This window comes from Haliaeetus leucocephalus, unplaced genomic scaffold (genome assembly GCF_000737465.1).
Source record: "Haliaeetus leucocephalus isolate CR32 unplaced genomic scaffold, Haliaeetus_leucocephalus-4.0 Scaffold339, whole genome shotgun sequence".
NCBI classification, from domain to species: domain Eukaryota; kingdom Metazoa; phylum Chordata; class Aves; order Accipitriformes; family Accipitridae; genus Haliaeetus; species Haliaeetus leucocephalus.
In genome coordinates this window covers 6,374,475-6,392,541 of record NW_010972775.1, presented here as the reverse complement: position 1 = coordinate 6,392,541, position 18,067 = coordinate 6,374,475, and the positions used below count along the sequence as shown (strand labels likewise).

General features: G+C 38.1%; 1 protein-coding gene across 4 annotated transcripts in view; it reads right to left on the bottom strand.

The window, feature by feature from the left end:
* Positions 1-18,067, bottom strand: part of MTMR10 (myotubularin related protein 10) — a 536,484-nt gene that overhangs the window by 8,568 nt on the left and 509,849 nt on the right. For 3 of the 4 annotated variants that reach the window (XM_010571731.1, XM_010571730.1, XM_010571733.1), the window contains 4 exons: positions 15,357-15,493; positions 14,146-14,218; positions 11,835-11,977; positions 2,429-2,519 (listed from right to left, as the gene is read on the bottom strand). In XM_010571731.1, the coding sequence (XP_010570033.1) occupies positions 2,429-2,519; positions 11,835-11,977; positions 14,146-14,218; positions 15,357-15,368 (319 nt within the window). In that variant the 5' untranslated portion in view covers positions 15,369-15,493. Of the gene's footprint in view, positions 1-2,428; positions 2,520-11,834; positions 11,978-14,145; positions 14,219-15,356; positions 15,494-17,018; positions 17,043-18,067 lie in introns of those variants that run through there. The other variant, XM_010571734.1, reaches the window with a different exon arrangement.

Here is an 18,067-nt window from a genome sequence, read left to right as displayed (position 1 = left end):
AAAATTCATCAATGCACATTTAAAAACAACAGAGAAAAAAATAAAACTCTTCACCTCCCTAATTAAAAGAATGAGCCACTAGCATCAGGACTAATGTTACCTATTTTTGTATTACAACAGATCAGTGATCTAATGACAGCTTCACAATACATGACGATGTAAATGTATTTTTTCCTGCAATTTCAACAGAGAAGTAACGTAAAATTGCTATGTTGTGCTGCTTGATAGAAAGCAAGACATACTAACAGTCAGGAATGAATGTTATCTTCAGTCACAGGATTTCTCTCTTCAACATGCCAAAGTTTGCAACATTTTAAAAGCATGAACCCTTTATAGGCTACCCTTTAATTAGGTACCTTATGAAGAAAGCAAAATAAAAATGATGTAGTTTCAACAGCTTTATTGACTGCTGTATTAAGAGCAAATAAAATAAATTGAAGGCCAGGTTAATATATATATATATATATATATATATATTTATATCCACACAAAAAGGTGGCCTACCATTTTGTCGCTAGGGTCCAAGATTATATAGTCTGTTACTAATACAGAAGGATCTCCTTTGCTGATCATTCTTTAGGTGCCAAGCAGGCAGTCAGCTGTGTCAAAGATGACTACATTTTGTTTCTTGACACTTGGAAGTGACTTTTTAGACAGAAGTGAAATAAACTGAGACTCAACCCTATTACCTCTGCCATGAAAGCTCCTAGCTTTAGCAAGAGTCTGTAAAGATGTAAGCGCCTGCCCAAACAAAGCAGAATACAGCGTTATGGCTCTACTGCCCTCTCAGTGATTGTGTAGCTTCTACTACTTCTATCAACTTCACTCTTGCACTAGTACTCAGACTACTTATGTTTTTCAGAAGAAAACTTGACTAAAATCAGAATTAAGTAGTTGTTCAAAGACAGTATACAGAGAAATATGATAATTACCCAAAAAATGTTATAATTTTACTGATCAATGGCAGGATATGTAATTCTCAAATATAGCCTGGGAAAAAATGATGTACATATACACCAGAGCAATGCAGGCTCTTTATGTTCCTCAAGAAGCACAAAGACAGTATTTCAGCTTTTACTTTACTAGGACTAGCAGGGATAGAGAGTCATAAAACACAGTGCTGGAATTGTAAGAGCAAAGCCAGAGATCTATGCTACAAACACCAGGGTTCAAAACAACAAAAAAAACCCCAACCCAAACCAAAAGTATTTCAAACTCTTTTCTCCAGCAACTGCAGCACAGCAGAACAACTATCTTTTGCCATTCTGATCTGCTGCTCCAGAGGAACAACATTTTTTACCCACCTTATATAATTCTTCCACTAGGTATTTTTCCATACAGCAAATGGTATTTTAAGGACAGAGTAAAGGCAACTTTATGACAGACTAACATTTTGTTCACACTCCACTTTAACATTTTATTGTAATTTTATCTGCAAATTAGCTTCCTCCCTAGTACTTTATAATGCTAAGTACATGGACCTGAATAACTGCCCAAGTTTTATCATCAGGTAAGAAATTGTATGTGTGATTATGTGTGTAACGTAATCACAAGCACACTTACTCCTGTGCACGCGCAGGGCAGTCGTGTAGGCACCTGCATAAAACCCATGCATTTTTGTGCAAATTCGAAGGCCTGAGCTCATAATTCCACAACATCCAAATTTTGTAACAGGCAGATCTGTGGTTTCTAATGCCAGCTGCTGAGTAAGTATTTCAGCACCACAGAACTACATCAATGGCACTTTCTCTATTTGGAGGCTTGTTACACTAGAACTGATGGGTTTCAGCTGTGTATTGGCTGGGGAACACTAAGCAGTGACCGCACAGCATTACACTAGAAATCAAGTTCCAAAGGCATCTTTTTCAGGCTTACCTAACTGACAAGGTTCAGTTGGAGATTGGCCTTGAGCAGAGAGGGTGTGCTCCAACTCAGCAGGGGTGGTGGAGGTTTTGAGTGGTAAGAACTGCCTAGTAAGCCTCTAGGAAAGAAGGTATGGAGTCCCAAGTTGCACAAATCCTCCTGCAATACCACCAGAAGAGAAACTTATTCCCAAAAGAAGGGCAGGTGAACAAGCCTGCCTGATGGGAGATTAGCTAGGTACCTAGAGTACCGATATAGACATACAACAGGAGGATCGAAGCGTGAATTGAGAAATATGAGTATTCATGCTGACGTTAAGTGCTGACATAGGTAGGCTTGTTTTGTTTCAGACAGGGAAGACATATCTCTCGATTTTGGTCGTTAATATCTATCACAATGAACGACTTACAACTGAAAGTAAGAGGTTGGGTGCAGGACAAGCCAATTGTACTACCCCTGGAGAAAGCCTCAAACGCTTTTTGCCACTGCTTCTGGACAGAAGTCTTACTAAAATTACATACTAAGAAATAGGAAAAAAAAAAAATCAAAATATTTTCGTACTTACCTGGATTATGATATATTTCCCCAACATACTCAAATGCAAAGAGAAGCTGAAGATCTGTTGGCTGAGAATAATGAGCTATTGCAAGGCACACCTAGGAAAGAAACATTTATTACTGTTATTTATAGACATAAAATTTATTGCCCTTAATTATGACAGCATGAAATATGCACAGCAAAAGTAAAAAATCAGTCATCTGATGTTTTATTTCCATATTTTATTCGAGAGAAGTGAATTATATAGTTAAACATACTCATATTTGCTGAGAGACCATTACTGTAATCGTAGTAGGTGAGTTCATGACTATCTATCAAGAGTGATTACCTGATAAGAGTGGAATAAGTTTTTGCAAGAAAGGTCAGACTGCAACAGGCATCCCTAAACATGATTCTCTGTATCAACAGAGACAAGCAAGGACTTGGACATACTATGCTGTGCCTGCCCACCTGCATATAGAAGTAAGGAGAACAGAAAAAGAGCACAACACACAGGTAGTAAACACAATACAGTAGAATCTCATTTGCAATTGGTCTTTTGATAATTTTTTTTTTTTTTTAAATAAAGAGTACTTATCAACATAGCAGAAAAACATAAGAATGGCCATACTGAGTCACTCCAAAAGGTCCAACCTAGGACTCTGTCCCTGACAGTAAACAGCAATCAATGCTTAGGGAAGAGGGTAAAAATAGAGAAAGCATAAAATGAAATTTTACCACGATGTATTTCAACAGTTCACAGTTCAGGCACTTCCTGAACTAAAATCTGGTATCAGTATTCAACAGCATTTGACAGATGTTTCTTCTACAAAGCTGTCAGTTGGGTCAAAAGGTTTTTGAAGTGCGACTTCCCTTTACAAAAGCCCTCTTGGTTCTTCCCTAAAGTATCACATCTAACCAAAAGTTTGTATCTGATTAAATTTTTATTATCTTTTCCACTAATTCACCCCATATAGGCAGCAGGCTGACCAGTCTGTGCTACCCAAAATTCAACCTTCAAAAATTTCTGCTCTTGGAACGGAAAACAAGAGATTGGTTACCCTTTGAAGACTTCCAGGACCTATGTCAATCCTGCACCTCATTAAGTTGTATTCCAAAATTCTGAACGGCATTGATGAATATAAACCAAATGCAAATTGTTTGGTAGTAAAGAACAGCTTTTCACCCAAGTTATTTGGAAATAAGTAATTCACGGTGGGAGATGCTTTCTTCACGTTAGTCACTTGCTTTGTTTGTCAGCTGAATGGCAGGCCAAAGATTCTCCATTAATCTCCAATTTCAATAAAAAGTGAGTCTTTAGAGTAGGTCCTTTTGCCAAGTGTGGGGGATCTACAGTTAAATATGCCAGTAATCACCCCTTTCTCAGTCCCCAGCTCATCTTGAGAACTGAAACATCAGCCAAACTCTCTGAGGGTAGCAAGATGTCAGCTTCATTAAATTTTGGTCTAGCCCTTATAGGTTCTGTCCCAGATGACTGGATTTCATTCACAAAAGAAACCCACCCATAACTTCTAGATGCCTGCAGGTTTATAGCAAGCTCCAACACTGTCTCTGACATTCTGATGCGTTAATCAGGTTTAACCAGGCTGAGTCACAGCAAGCCCTGCCCTGGGAAGGGAAATTCAGCAGAGATTTAAAATAAGAGAGATGCATCCTCAGAACAGCAGAGATTAACTTGGGGCACAAGAAAGAGTCTTGCCTAAGTCTTCACGTTCTTTGCAACAGTGTCGGGACCAGCATCACATAAGCAACTGGTTTTCTACCTGTACAAACTGTTCATTTTGGTAAAACCTTAAGATTAAAATTGAGAGTGCAGCACATGGTTTAAGATTAGATACTAGACTTCAAATACAGTCAAGCTTTGCTAGCCTTTGTCACTTTAAACGTAGCTATTCGCTAATAAACATAAAAAAATTTGACAAAACCAGTAATATCTAGAATCAAATTCAGGAAGAAAAAAAAAAAAAAAACCAACTTTCAAGTAGAGATTGGCACTGTTACTCTCCAAATTCCAGGACTTGATTTAGAGTCTCTAGCTTTGCCTTCTTCCATCAGTATTTGCTTCTCCATTTTACTAAAATGTACCCGCCTTACCTCTAAAGAAAATATTTAATGAAAAGGAGGCTATAAAACACTAAACTCTATTCTATATTTTCAGATACAGAAATTCCATGTGACAAAGTTTTTAATTAGGGACAAGGACATAGTATAAGTTCACATTATTACCACCTAAAATTTTTCCTTTCAATTTTCCTCCTTCCCTTCAACTCTCCACTGACATTTTATATTTAGCAACATGTTGACACAATTTATTCACTGTTTAGCAGTTTTGGATATTATTTTTGAAAAACATTCTGTGCATCCAAGAAATTGCTTTCTGTTAGTGAAGGAAAGTTTTCTTATTGTCATAGACATAAAAGAAAGATTTGCATGACACACAAGCAAAGGAATACTACTACTGGCAGCATTGTGCCACAGGAAAAAAAACTTGAGAGCTCACTTACGCCGGCTTCTGCACGGAGAAAGTTATTGTGCTTTTACTAGCTTGTATGCAACATATGTGGCATTATGGAACCTTCACCATATTTTTATTTACTTTGGCTTTTGATGGGGACATTCCTCACTATTTATAAAACCAGTAATGACTGTAGACCGACTTGAGTTGAAAATGTTTTTTTCACAAACACTCCCCAACAAAAAAATTCCTACTGAGTCTTAGAAGAACAGTTCCTTTAACTTTTCTCCCCACACTTTCAGTTCTACAATGAAACTGCAAAAGAAAACAGAGGACAGGACATTCAGGGTGGGGGGGAAGGATCCCCCCAAAACCCAAACAGTAAAAGTGGCACCGGGAAATAGTCTACCATAACTTTTCAAATGAACATTTATAAGCTCATTTCCAGGATTTGGTAAAGCTTTTAATAACTACCATGAAGTAGCTGGAAGCCATGCACATTTTATTAAATTTTGTGATTTCAGTGTGCAAGTCAAAGCTGAAGAAGCCAGCTAATCCATAATACTTGGCCTCTTCTAACAGACTACTTTTGCCTATCATTCACAATGAAACAAAATGGAAATCTGTGTACATACACATTTTTACTTCTGTTTTTCTATGTAATTTTTCACTACAGTAACTGATATTAACAGAGCGACTCCTCATCTTCATTTATGGGAGTGAAGGATGAAAGCCTTTTACTAAGCTGATCTACTCTCAAGGCTTCAGGATGAACTGCAAGACATTAAAAAATTCCGTTGTGCTGCCAAGTAACACAATAAAAATACAGTAAAACCTATTTTTAAAAGCAGCAGCTGAAATCTCTGTCATTTACTTGCCACATTTGAGAAAGAATGTCTGTGCTCTGTTAAGAGGGGTAAAATTGTGCCGGGGGAGATGGTAAGCATCTGGTTCCCCCAAAAATATGAGAACATAGCTGTGCTTTTGAACCCAGCAGCTGAAAAATGCTCCCAGGTGTTCCACAGTATAGACCTAACTTGCAATACCAGGTACTGCACAGGTAAAACAGTCCACCTGTAGATTACAATACAGGTTCAGTACCTCTATTTCTGTTATTAAAAAATGCATATATATTTATCCTGCTACTGTCTTAATTTTTACATTGTAGACAAATTCCACTCATATATAGACTAAACAAGTATTAGAGAGGTACTGATTTTCAGTTTACTCCTCATTAAATCTATATAGTAGTTTTATTGTCTGAAAGTTTCAAAAGACAAGCACATTCCACAGATCTCAGCAGATTATCACCATAAGTAGAAAGCTCTTAAATTGGAAGACAAACATGTTTTACAGGAAATGTTCTCATATCAAACTGAAAAATGTTTGGTATTCTTGCCAATTTACAATTGTGTAAAGCTGAAGATATTTGGGCTCAGTCAAATAACAAGAGAATGGACTGCTTGTTGGAAAGTTCATTTATTAAAAGCAGTGAACACAATGGCTGTAATTATTTCATAGTACAAAGGCCATTTCCCTATGTCAGTGTCCCCTGTCCAACCTCTGAGAAAAATAAATGATACTTTCAGGGCAAGCCCTCCACTTCTTCAACAGGAATTTTACCAAAGACAAGAGCTTCAAAATATTGCTAACGCTCTTGGGAAAAAAGAGTTTTGAACAGTCGTATTTAATATGTGCTAAGTTAGCATAGCCCTGCATTTCACCTCCTTCCCCCTAAAGCCAGGCTGTCTTATGAACTCACTGCAAGGATACTATTTTCCCTTGCTGCTGCAATTCCTATTCTGAGTAGACACCTGTAGTTGAAAGTCATGCAACCAGGACCAGATCAAGTCCCTCAGACAGAATTTGTTAATCATTCTAGGCAGGAAGTCTTCTAGGGAAAATAAGCTTCCAGGTAACAAGACTTTCAGCTCTAACTATTCTGCATGTTCTCCTAGCTGCTAAGCTACGAATTGTCCAACTGAGAACCGCTGGTGGTTTTTTTTTTTTTTTCTTTCCATAAGAATTCCAATACCAGCTATACATAATACTTAATTTGGTTTGAGTACAAGTAATCTACACAAGAGGAAACAGTACAAGGATTTCAGAAGCTGAAGTAACATTTTACATATCAGAATCCTTGTTTGTACAAGAATGTGTCTGAATTCTAAGTACAGGTTTCCTAAGTCTTAAGAAAAATATTAAAATACATTGCTATTTTTTAAAATTCCTTTAGATAAGTTTACTTCTAAAAAAAATTTTCTTCACCCCCTCCAATCCCACTCCAAAGACCATAAAGATAATATCTTCTCATGCATTCCCAGTGTCTTGAGGTATTACCAATTTAGTGATCTGTATAAACAATTAGAACAAAGTAATACAGAAGTTGGGGGGTGGGGGGAAGACATTACAAAGGGTCAGCATAATTTGTCCAAAACTCTCAGTTTCATATTATTCTTCATAACATTTAGGAAAAAAATTGTTCCACTCCATCCCAAGTGTTGTGACGTGTGAGAAGGCTAGTTTTGATTCCAGAGGAAACAAGATTTGAGATAAATAATTTTCTTTCTGTTTTGATTAAGCATGTGTTTCTGAAACTGCTCTCATACTCATTTAAAAAAGCTTCCTGAAGGAAAAGAACTGAGGGAGTTCCAGAAGAAAAAGAGATAGAGAAAACTGAGATATATTTAAGAAACAGGAGATTAGAGGGTGTGCGCCATTCTGGTGCACTGCCAAGATTCACATGCGTAGTGAGGCAACACGCTATCATCTAACAGTTGTAAGATCTAAAGCCTCACCTTTTCATACATTTTAATTTCTTAGTCTAATGTCAAGTACTTGTAGTGGCTAGAAATTAGCAGGAGTTTTCAGTTTGACTGTTTGTTCTGATTTTTGGAACAAAATCATTCCTTTTCCTTTAAGGAATGCTTCTTCTTTCACACTAACTTAAGACTTCCCCAACTTGCTTACCCTTGCTTCCCCATCCTCCACTTCCTCCCACACCCATCTGGCTTTCCTTCCTTTGAGGACTCTATAGCTTTATTTTTGAGACAAAGCAGAATTAAACTGCTAAATAGTGATGACTGCAAGTTTCCATTCCCCTCTGTTATTCCTTTTGTCTCCAAATATCCATTAATAAAAATGAGGAGGAAAATAGTTACTTGACTGATGAATGTTCAGACAGTATTTTGTTAGCATGTATTGGCTGCAACTAATGTTGAAGGTATTTTTCTAATAGAACTGATTTTTAAGCTTCTTCATAATAATTTACCCCAAAATAAACTAATTCACCTTGAAATTAAATGTGTTCTTCCAATTTGTTTCTGCTTAAAGGTAGAGAAAAACACCTCTGAAAGTTCTACCAATATTACCCATGCATCATGTCTGTATGTAATGAAGTCAGTCTGATTGTCCGCACCTGAACCCTGACTGCTTTCAAACTTGGATCCTTCTTTTCACACCTAGTACCAAAAAGAAACTCAGAATACTCTCTATTCTAGTAAGGCAGCTTAATTAGTAAGGGTTATTCTCCCTTATGCCCTGTTCAGCAAATATAGACACTTCCTTAGGAACAGATTACATTCTCTTCGCCAACACCAATTTATATAACCGAATGCTGTTGAGTATTTCCATTACATTCAAGGAACTACGCATGAAACAAATTACTTAACTGTATAAAGTTAGTATCTGTTCTCCTTGTAACTATTCCATATACTTAAAACTCATTTTTAAATAGTAATTATCAAGTATATTGTTTTTATTTCTTTAACTATTGCTCTAAACAGAACATTTGCTAGTATCTGGCAACAAGTTAGACACATTTATACTCCCATAGTTTGAAGTGTATATTTTAGTAGGTAGGCATTTCATTTTGACCTTCCAGTGCTTTATTCGTAGGATGATACTCCTCTGTATTACCAGGATGACATTTAGTTAGAAATCTCCCTGCTCTGATTTGTACAGCTGACTGTATTTATGTAAAGTTTGCTAAAGGAAGCTATTTATGATTTATAAAGCACTAACATGCAGGTCTTTTGCTTTACAGAACAGAGATTGTAATGCTAACTGTAACATCACCTTCCCTTCCCTTCTGCTTATTTTAAAAACAAGTGAAAAAAACCCACTTATTTTAAAAAACTTCAGTCATAAATACTTCAGGACATGATTTTAATTATAGTCTGCACAATTCACTGATTCCAACAGAAATTCTGCATTCTGCAGTTTCTCAACACTAGGCACCGTAGAAAACCTTCATAAAACACGCAAGCACAATTTATGCAGTTCATTTTTTACTCAGGAGGTCTTCATATCTAGCTCCAAAATGAGCATAAGCAAATTTTTGAGGAAAAAATACAGCTGACAATTATTTTAATATTTCTCACAGAGAAGACTGGACATTAAGGCCCCCAGGTCAAAAGGAAACAGAAGAAGCTGGATAGGGTCCAGTGGGCTACCAAGACGACTATGGTCCTGAAATACACCTTCTGAAGGAACTGGGCTCATTTAGCTGTGCAATAACGAGACTGCAGGAAACCACTACCAGGAAGGTAGTTACAGACTCAGTCTTGCCAGATGACATAATGGGCAGCAGCCAGAAACTTATCTTGGGACATTCAAGCTGGACATCAGGAAAAACATGCAGCCCTGGAACAGGTTACCCACAGAGGGAGAAGGCTCTCCATCCTTGGTGGTTTTCAAGATACAACTGGACAAATACACAGCTAACCTGATTTAATCCTGGCAACTCTGACGAGAAAGGTGGACTAGGTGATCTCCACAGGCCCCTCCAATCCAGGACCTCTGACTCCACGGTCAGTTCTCTACTACAACATTCTCTCAGTTAGAAGACAATGCTAGCACACTCAGCTGAAGAGAAGAGCAGGAATTCCCTCTCATCAGAACTCAGTTATACTTTAAGTCTTGGTCCTCTCTACAAAAGTTATGCACCCACAATTCTTCCCAAGACGACAGCTACCAATGTTTTCATGCACAAACAGCTGGATGTAAATATATATTAAAGAGGCCCTCTAGAACTATAAGGAAGCCTGACCACCTTCCTTTGTTTTTAAGCATCAGGACAACCTTGCTAGTATGTAGTACTTGAAGGCCAGGAACAGAAACCAGATAAAATCTTTCAAGAGTGTGGTGCTAGCATGCCATTTAAATGCCAGAAAGAACAAAATAACTCTACACAATATGCTGTGTAAGACCATTCTAGTTGTGTTCACCAGCACCTCAAAATAATTTAAGCAAAATCCTGATAGAAGAAACCTGATCTAAGGACCTCATAGCATTAAATAAATGTCTAAAACCAACAGAATACTGTTATTATGGAAACATTAGGCTAACAGAACATTATCTCCCTTCAGTAAAAGTGTGCTTCTGTGATACACCCACACGAAGCTGCAGTAACCTACTTGATGCATCAAAACTGCAATAGTAGCCACACAGCTGATACTAACATTTGTACAAGTTTTCATCCACTCCTCTAGTAAGCCCATTCTGATATTTGAAAATGGCAACTGTTACACCAGTACTATCTTTATAACCACACATATTCAGATCCTTCCCGACCTCTAGAACTAGCTGTTCTTCCTTTCAAAAGGAATCACATTAGACCGTGTAATTGTAAATGTATAAAGTAAGTGCCTTCATAAAAAGGTTTCACTTTTTGCTCTTGCATAAGTAAATGCAGCACAAAAAGTGTTAATGAGATGCTGAGTTTATGCTCTCTTCCTCCCTCCTCCAGGCTAATCACTCTCCTTAGCTGTGACAGCCAATTAGAAACAGTTGCTATAAAGATATTGCAGTAGACAGGCTGCTCCAGGGAGATTTCAGAGAAGCTGTGAAAGGGGAATTGACTGCTGAAAGATTGCCAAATGTGAAAGGTTACAAACAGCAAAGGCAGCAGGCAGGGAGGATTCTAGAAAAGTAGCAAGGAAAGAACACTGCTTCAATACTGGGCTTCTGCCCAGGGATCTCTATGAGAGGGTAAAAGGTGAAGAAGTGATGAACTTGGTTCACCAGTTACCCAATATGATAACTGCAAACAGACTTATGTCTGGGCAGATGGTTCTTACTGGACTTACAGGGTTAAGCTCAAACTTTATCCTACTGAGAAGGGGAATTCTTAAGCTCTGTGAGCAAACTGGGTAATTCCTTACGAAAGGATTGCTGTGCCACGCCTGGCTACAAAGTGGTGCCATGGAGGTCAGAGGAGCTGTAACTCAAATAACCTATGGCACCGATTCAGAACAAGGAAGCCAGTGAGCTAATGTCATTACATAGACTAACCATCTCTGATTAGCAGAAACTCACCTAGACCTTACCAGGTTAAATAACATTGTATGATTTTGTTGAGACTTATGACAACATGTGTTAAAACCAGGGAAGGAATGAAGTAATTCCTCTTGTCAAGAGGTACGCAAGTTTTTTCTAAGAAAATGTTGAGAAAGAGCACATAGTTTTATGTAGATTAGACAAACTGGTCATTCCAAGAGCTCATTGGAGAACTTGCTGTGTGAAGCAAAGAAGTGTATATATAAGATAGTACACTTTACCTATGGGTAACCTAAGTCTATGACTTTCAGAAAATGTATCAGTTTCAAACATTTTCCACAAAAATGTAAACATCTGTTGTACAGCTGCAATGCAGTATTCCAATTCCAGACTTTAAAAAGACTTGTTTAATAAATCAGTAATGTTTAAAAGTACAACAGATATGACAAGAAATGCAGGTTTATCTTATATGAAAAGGAACAGTTAATACAACACATTAGATTTTTAATCTAATAATTTTGACTCTCAAAATCTAGATATTCTCCTGCAACAGAATGTGATTAATTTGCAATTCTACCCCCCTACTTCTCTCTCAAAACATAAACAAAATGTTCTTACTAGCACAGCTGTTGCTACATATAATGACTACAAGGCAAGATTTCATAAGAAGATATAATACCTTTTTTGCACTTTCAGGACCCGCTTCATCAAAACGAAATCTGACAATACGGAAGTCTTTGCAATAAATTATTAATTCAGTTGGATTAAACTTAAGTTTTTGGTTGGGACCAAGGACCTTCTGCTTCCTCTTGGTGTCATTCACTGTAAAGAAAAGACAAAGTTATTAGACTGTGTTTTGTAATATACAACACAAGACTGGCTCAGATAGATACAGTGATGCTGCTACCAGCAGTTTTTCATTTAATAGTGTATTTCAACAGTTCCATTGAGGTAGAAAACCTATAGGTCCTCTTGTTAATCAACCTCCTTTCAAACAACTGGCTGAATTACTGTCTCCTGTATGCCCAGATTATTTTTGTCCATCAACAACTTCACAAACAAGGAATTAACATGCAGTATTCCCAAGAGCAATTTTTGCTCCCAGACAGTTGTGTACACTTCAATGCCCTTCTGATGCACAGTAATTGGCATATATGCTAATTTTTTTTTTTTTTTTACTTGGACATATACAAAAGTGCTGGAGTTAAGGCTAAGCTTAACTCCTTATTTCTTACATAAAACTCAAGAATGTTAGTAAACTGCCAGCTGGTCTAGACCTGCATAGACAGGCTGTGTCTCTTGGCCTATGGAACTCCTTTTCAAACAGAGAAAGTTAAGTTGTAAAAAGTAAGCATCACAGAAGCCACAGAGACTTTACTTGTGGTAACTGGGAAAACTGGGGCACATAGCTGTTGAGTGATTAATTGACATAGCTGCCTGGTTGCAGGTATCTTCTGGGTTAAACTTAATTACTTCCAGAGAACTCAAGACAAGTGTTTTAGGAAACCTCCAGCTGTTCACCTTCAATGTACCAACCATCAAGCAACCCCTTCTGCAGTGTGGGTGAAAACCTCCCTTAATTCCTGCTGGTAAAAGCTTATGCTTCACTATATTTTGGTTTCTCCTGCGTAACAGGAGAACAAAAAATAATCTCCTCAAGTGTGTGGCAGGAAATACTGCCCTCTCCCCCTAAAGAGCTTCAAACCTCAATGGAAAAGCTAAACAGAAAGAATTCCTAGAGAATTTGTACCATTCTTCTAATGAAACTGCAAACATTCGTGCTATTTGACAGTTTGGGGAGACATGCACAAAAGAGTAATCTAGAATCTGTCAGCCCTCAAGTTTCAAAATAAAATCTATCCGTAGTCCTCTCCCATTTAGGAACAACGTGTTTCGTGTGAGAGGGGACAAAATTAATAGAACAATTATTCAAGGCTGGCTGGCTTTTCCCCCCTATTCAGTGGAGTTTATTGTATGAGCATTTGTACGTGACGTTAAATAAGACGACTGCAACACCCCATTTGTAAACACCTCTCCATACAGAGCTGTCATTAACAGATTTGCAATACTGCTACTGTTTTGTCACTTCTACCTGGTATTTTCAAAAAGGGGCAAAAAATGTGGGCCAGTGCAAAACCATATAATAGGTCAATAGCACCTCTTCATTTATAAAAAAACATTTCTTCATAATATTCTTCCTCAGATATACATTAATCTTTTCACAGTGATTACAACCAGCTTCCAGAGTGGAAATGGATTACTGGATAACTTTGGGCACTGAAAACTTAAAAGTAATGATTTAAATTACCTAGTCAGAAAACCAATTATTTAACAGCCCATGCCATAATCAAGATTTGAAAATTATCATATTAAATTCTTCAGTTAAAAGATGAAAAACATTCTTCTTAACAAACAGGTTAGCCTAAAGTATCTACCAAATAAAAACCTGGTTCTTCAAGATAAGTATTTTATAAGTTATTTCTTCAGATTAAGATGTCTATTGTCATTTGTAGATTTTTGAGGACCACTAGCTATTAACTTGCTAAGAATTAGACAAGATTGAAAACTCGAGCATTTATGTTGTCGGATATCCCAGCGATGTCTAAATTGTGTAGAGTGACATGCTTTTTGCATTCTAGTGTATTTAAATGAAAGACATTCAGATACTTGATACAAAAAAAGCTGCTAACAAAATTTTGTACTGCTATAACAGGTGTCTATCCTAGAACACCTGTTGATTCAGTATTGTAGTTAAATTTAAAACCAACATAAAGACCCAACTAAATATGTCTCCTGCATGGCACCTCAAGTTTTATTCAGCTTTTAAGGCTTTTATCCTAATTTTAAATAAACCAAATTCTTCGAGTCAGGGAAGCTTAATGACATAAAACCTTAAGTATCAACAATTCTGCACAACCTAACAAGCAGTTAACAGTTTTGAACTGAGTAAGTTTAAAGCCTGTCATCACACTTAACTGTTTTGGACATACCTGTAACAATCTGCTCAATGCATGTTAGTGGGACATCATGTTCACCAAGGAGAAGATTTTTATAATGGAATTTCTGAAACACATGAACTCATAGCCATTAATTGCAGTTCTGCAGTTCACAACCAGATATACAGCACAACTTTGAAGAAACTATGACAAAAATCAGGCATGCCTAGACTTTTCTGACATGTACCACCCTTGCCTATTCACAGACAATTAGAGGTTGTGGAAACAGCTCTCGTGCTGGTGAATACACATCAGACAGTTTAGAAACCCCAGTGGAGTACGCAGAATAACTCCACTGCCTACACTGAATTTACTAGCCTCAAAAATTGCTGGTAGAAATTCAGTACCATTTGAAGTGTAAAAAAAAAAATTTTATATATATATATGATATAAAAAAAAATCTCCAAACATTACTGTAACCATAGAAAGAAAAAAAATTAATTCAGCTTTCAGAAATAAGTTTTGACAACTACTTCATGTCAAAAATTCATTTTTTTGAAGTAGCTTTGGTCAAACTTACTAACCATTACTGAATAAGCATCTACCTACTTTCAGAGCTTTACACATGCCTAGTTAATGGAGTGTTTCTTTTAAAAGCCCAAAATGAAAGTGAAAACCCTACTAAAATAACATACAGCTCACAACTTGGATTTCCAAACAGTACTGTATGCTGTGCTGTTCAAAAACCGACCAAGGTTTTGGATGTCACGTGTTCTGGTTTGACAAAGGCTTGGTTTCTTTCTCCCCTTTCCTTGTTGCTCCATCTACAAGGAAAACTCATTTCATGGTTACTGTGTCCTCTGTCAGTAATGCCAATAAAACTTGGATGCAGTAAAGGCTTTGCTGATCTAGTTTGCTTGTCTAGTCAAAGGAACATTTGCAATTACTTTCTTCAAGAAGAACATGTTTTTATATAATTCCTGCTTTGCCTTTTGTAAAGCCACTTCCCAATGAAGCTTCCATAAAAAGAGGTAAATAGAGTTCACTGTATTTCCATACCAAACTTGCTCTGTTTTGATATTGTCAATGAAGGGATGGAATAGCAACACATTCAGAACAGAACAGTGGAACCTCATCATTTAGCCTGCTTTGTTTTAGAAGGCATCATATTTATATCAGACATGAGACAGATTCACTGTATTCTAATTAAATCCATTTTACCTATCACATTTGTTGTCATGATGTAGCAATTGATAATAACAAACCTGTAGTGGCATTGGGTCATCCGTAATAAAGGAAATCTTGAAGTTAGTGCAAACCAATTTGCCCCACAGATCATATTGACTTGTATCTGTTGCGATGCATTTTCTTACAAAATTTACTTCATTTACCACAATTTCACCTAAAACAGAAAAAGGGGACAGGAAAAAGAAAAGCCTATATAAAACTTGTAGGTACAACAATTCTAAGTCTGTAGTACCAAGAAACCCTTAACTCTTTATGTGTGTCAAGTTATACACCTCTTCTGGGTAAGCCTGGAGATTAACTAAACAGCACTCGGGGGTGGGGGGGGAAGAAAACTACAGTTCCAAAATAGACAATATTGTGCAGTAGTGAAAAGAAAAAACCTAAAAAGCAAAACAAAACAAAACACAAAAAAACCCACAAACCACAGACCACTTTCCTTATACCCAGAGATCAAATCTGCAATCCTTCATTATTAAAAATTCATTGGTTTGGACAACACTGTCCTGTAAACAAAGGCATAAATTCATGTACTTCAGCTAGTATTTATTTTAAAAACTGCAATTAGCTGGCTATTGTTAAGTACTTTACATAGTTTCATGAACTTCATGAATTCAGAATAATCAGTCCACATCTAGTTTTGCACTTATAAACAGATTTTCATGTGATGTCATAAAAGAAAAAACAGAACACAAACACATTAAAGACTCCTCACCATTTCAAAATTTCTACTGTGACCATCTAATGAAGGAGGCCAACCATTTCCTTTTGCAAAACAGAAGATCCAAATGAAGCAAAAAAAAAAAATATTATGCTAATTCATCTGGGATAAGCTATGAAATAAAAAAGCATACAGGCAAATGAGACTGAGGACCATTTAAAAAGAGAAAGTAAATTGCTACACACAATGCTACTTTTTAGTTCCACAACAGAGGTTTCTGAAAGCTAAATAGTAATTTCATTCTTACTTCAGGAAATGAACTTGGTCATTTAGTCCCATATATGGCTTTTGCTTCTGTCATCACATCAGCCACCTCCTGCTGCTGCTGTCTACCACAGTGTGGGAGTGGAAGTGGGTTCAGGAAAAGTGTAATTTTATACTAGCTGTAGGGTTTTGTTTAAAAAAAACTAAGGACCAAAGATTACTAAAACCTAATTTGCTCATAATAGTTTGGGCATATTTAGTCCCAGTTGCCCAAAATGTCATCTTAGAGCGTCCTGTGCTTTGCAAGAAAACAGTCAGTTCTTTGGGTGACTATAATGGCAGTAATCAGTTATCTGTATGCCCAATGAGCAAGGATATAACTCTGAATAAATCTTCCATCTGCCTCCTGATATAGAGAAGGTATTTTCCTCAGGTAGTTATCACTGCACCCAAGTAACCACATGTGGTGGGTTGACCCTGGCTGGACACCAGGTGCCCACCAAAGCCACTCTATCACTCCTCAGCTGGACAGGAGAGAGAAAAATATAACGAAAGGCTTGTGGGTCAAGATAAGGACAGAGAGAGATCACTCACCAATTACCATCACAGGCAAAACAGAGTCGACTTCGGGAAAATTAACTTAACTTATTACCAATCCAATCAGAGTAGGGTAATAAGAAATAAAACCAAGTCTTAAAACACCTTGCCCCCAGCCCTCCCTTCTTCCCAGACACAACTTCATTCCCAAATTCTCTACCTCCTCCCCCCTGAGCAGCACAGGGGGACAGGGAATGAGGGTTGCAGTCAGTTCATCAGACAATGTCGCTGCTGCTCCTTCCTCCTCAGGGGGAGGACTCCTCACACTCTTCCCTTGCTCCAGCATGGGTCCCCCACGGGTCCACAGGTCCTGCCAGGAGCCTGCTCCAGCATGGGCTTCCCACAGGGTCACAGCCTCCTTTGGGCATCCACCTGCTCCGGCTTGGGGTCCTCCCCAGGCTGCAGGTGGAGATCTGCTCCACCGTGGACCTCCATGGACTGCAGGGGGACAGCCTGCCTCACCATGGTCTTCACCACAGGCTGCAGGGGAATCTCCACTCCAGCACCTGGAGCATCTCCTTCCCCTCCTTTTTCACTGACCTTGGTGTCTGCAGGGTTGTTTCTCTTACATGTTCTCACTCCTCTCCCCGGCTGCCGTTTCCGTCTGTCCCAACTTTTTTCCTTCTTAAAAATGTTATCACAGAGGCGTTATCACCATCGCTGATGGGCTCGGCCTTGGCCGGCGGTGGGTCTGTCTTAGAGCCGGCTGGTATTGGCTCTATCAGACATGGGAGAAGCTTCCAGCAGCTTCTCACAGAAGCCACCCCTGTAGCCACCCCCACTACCAAAACCTTGCCTCACAAACCAAATACACCACACATTCAAAGAACTGTCTGTCCTGGTTTCAGCTGGGATAGAGTTAATTTTCCTTCTAGTAGCTGATGTAGTGTTATGTCTTGGATTCAGTCTGAGAAGAATGTTGATAACACACTGATGTTTTCACTTGTTGCTAAGTAGTGTTTACACTAAGTCAAGGACTTTTAAGCTTCTCATGCCCAGCCAGCGAGAAGGCTGGAGGGGCACAAGAAGTTGGGAGGGGACACAGCCAGGGCAGCTGACCCAAAGTGGCCAAAGGAATATTCCATACCATGTGATGTCATGCCCAGTATATAAACTGGGGGGCGATGGCCTAGGGGGGGAGGTGGATCGCTGCTCGGGAACTAACTGGGCATCGGTCAGCAAGTGGTGAACAATTGTATTGTGCGTCAC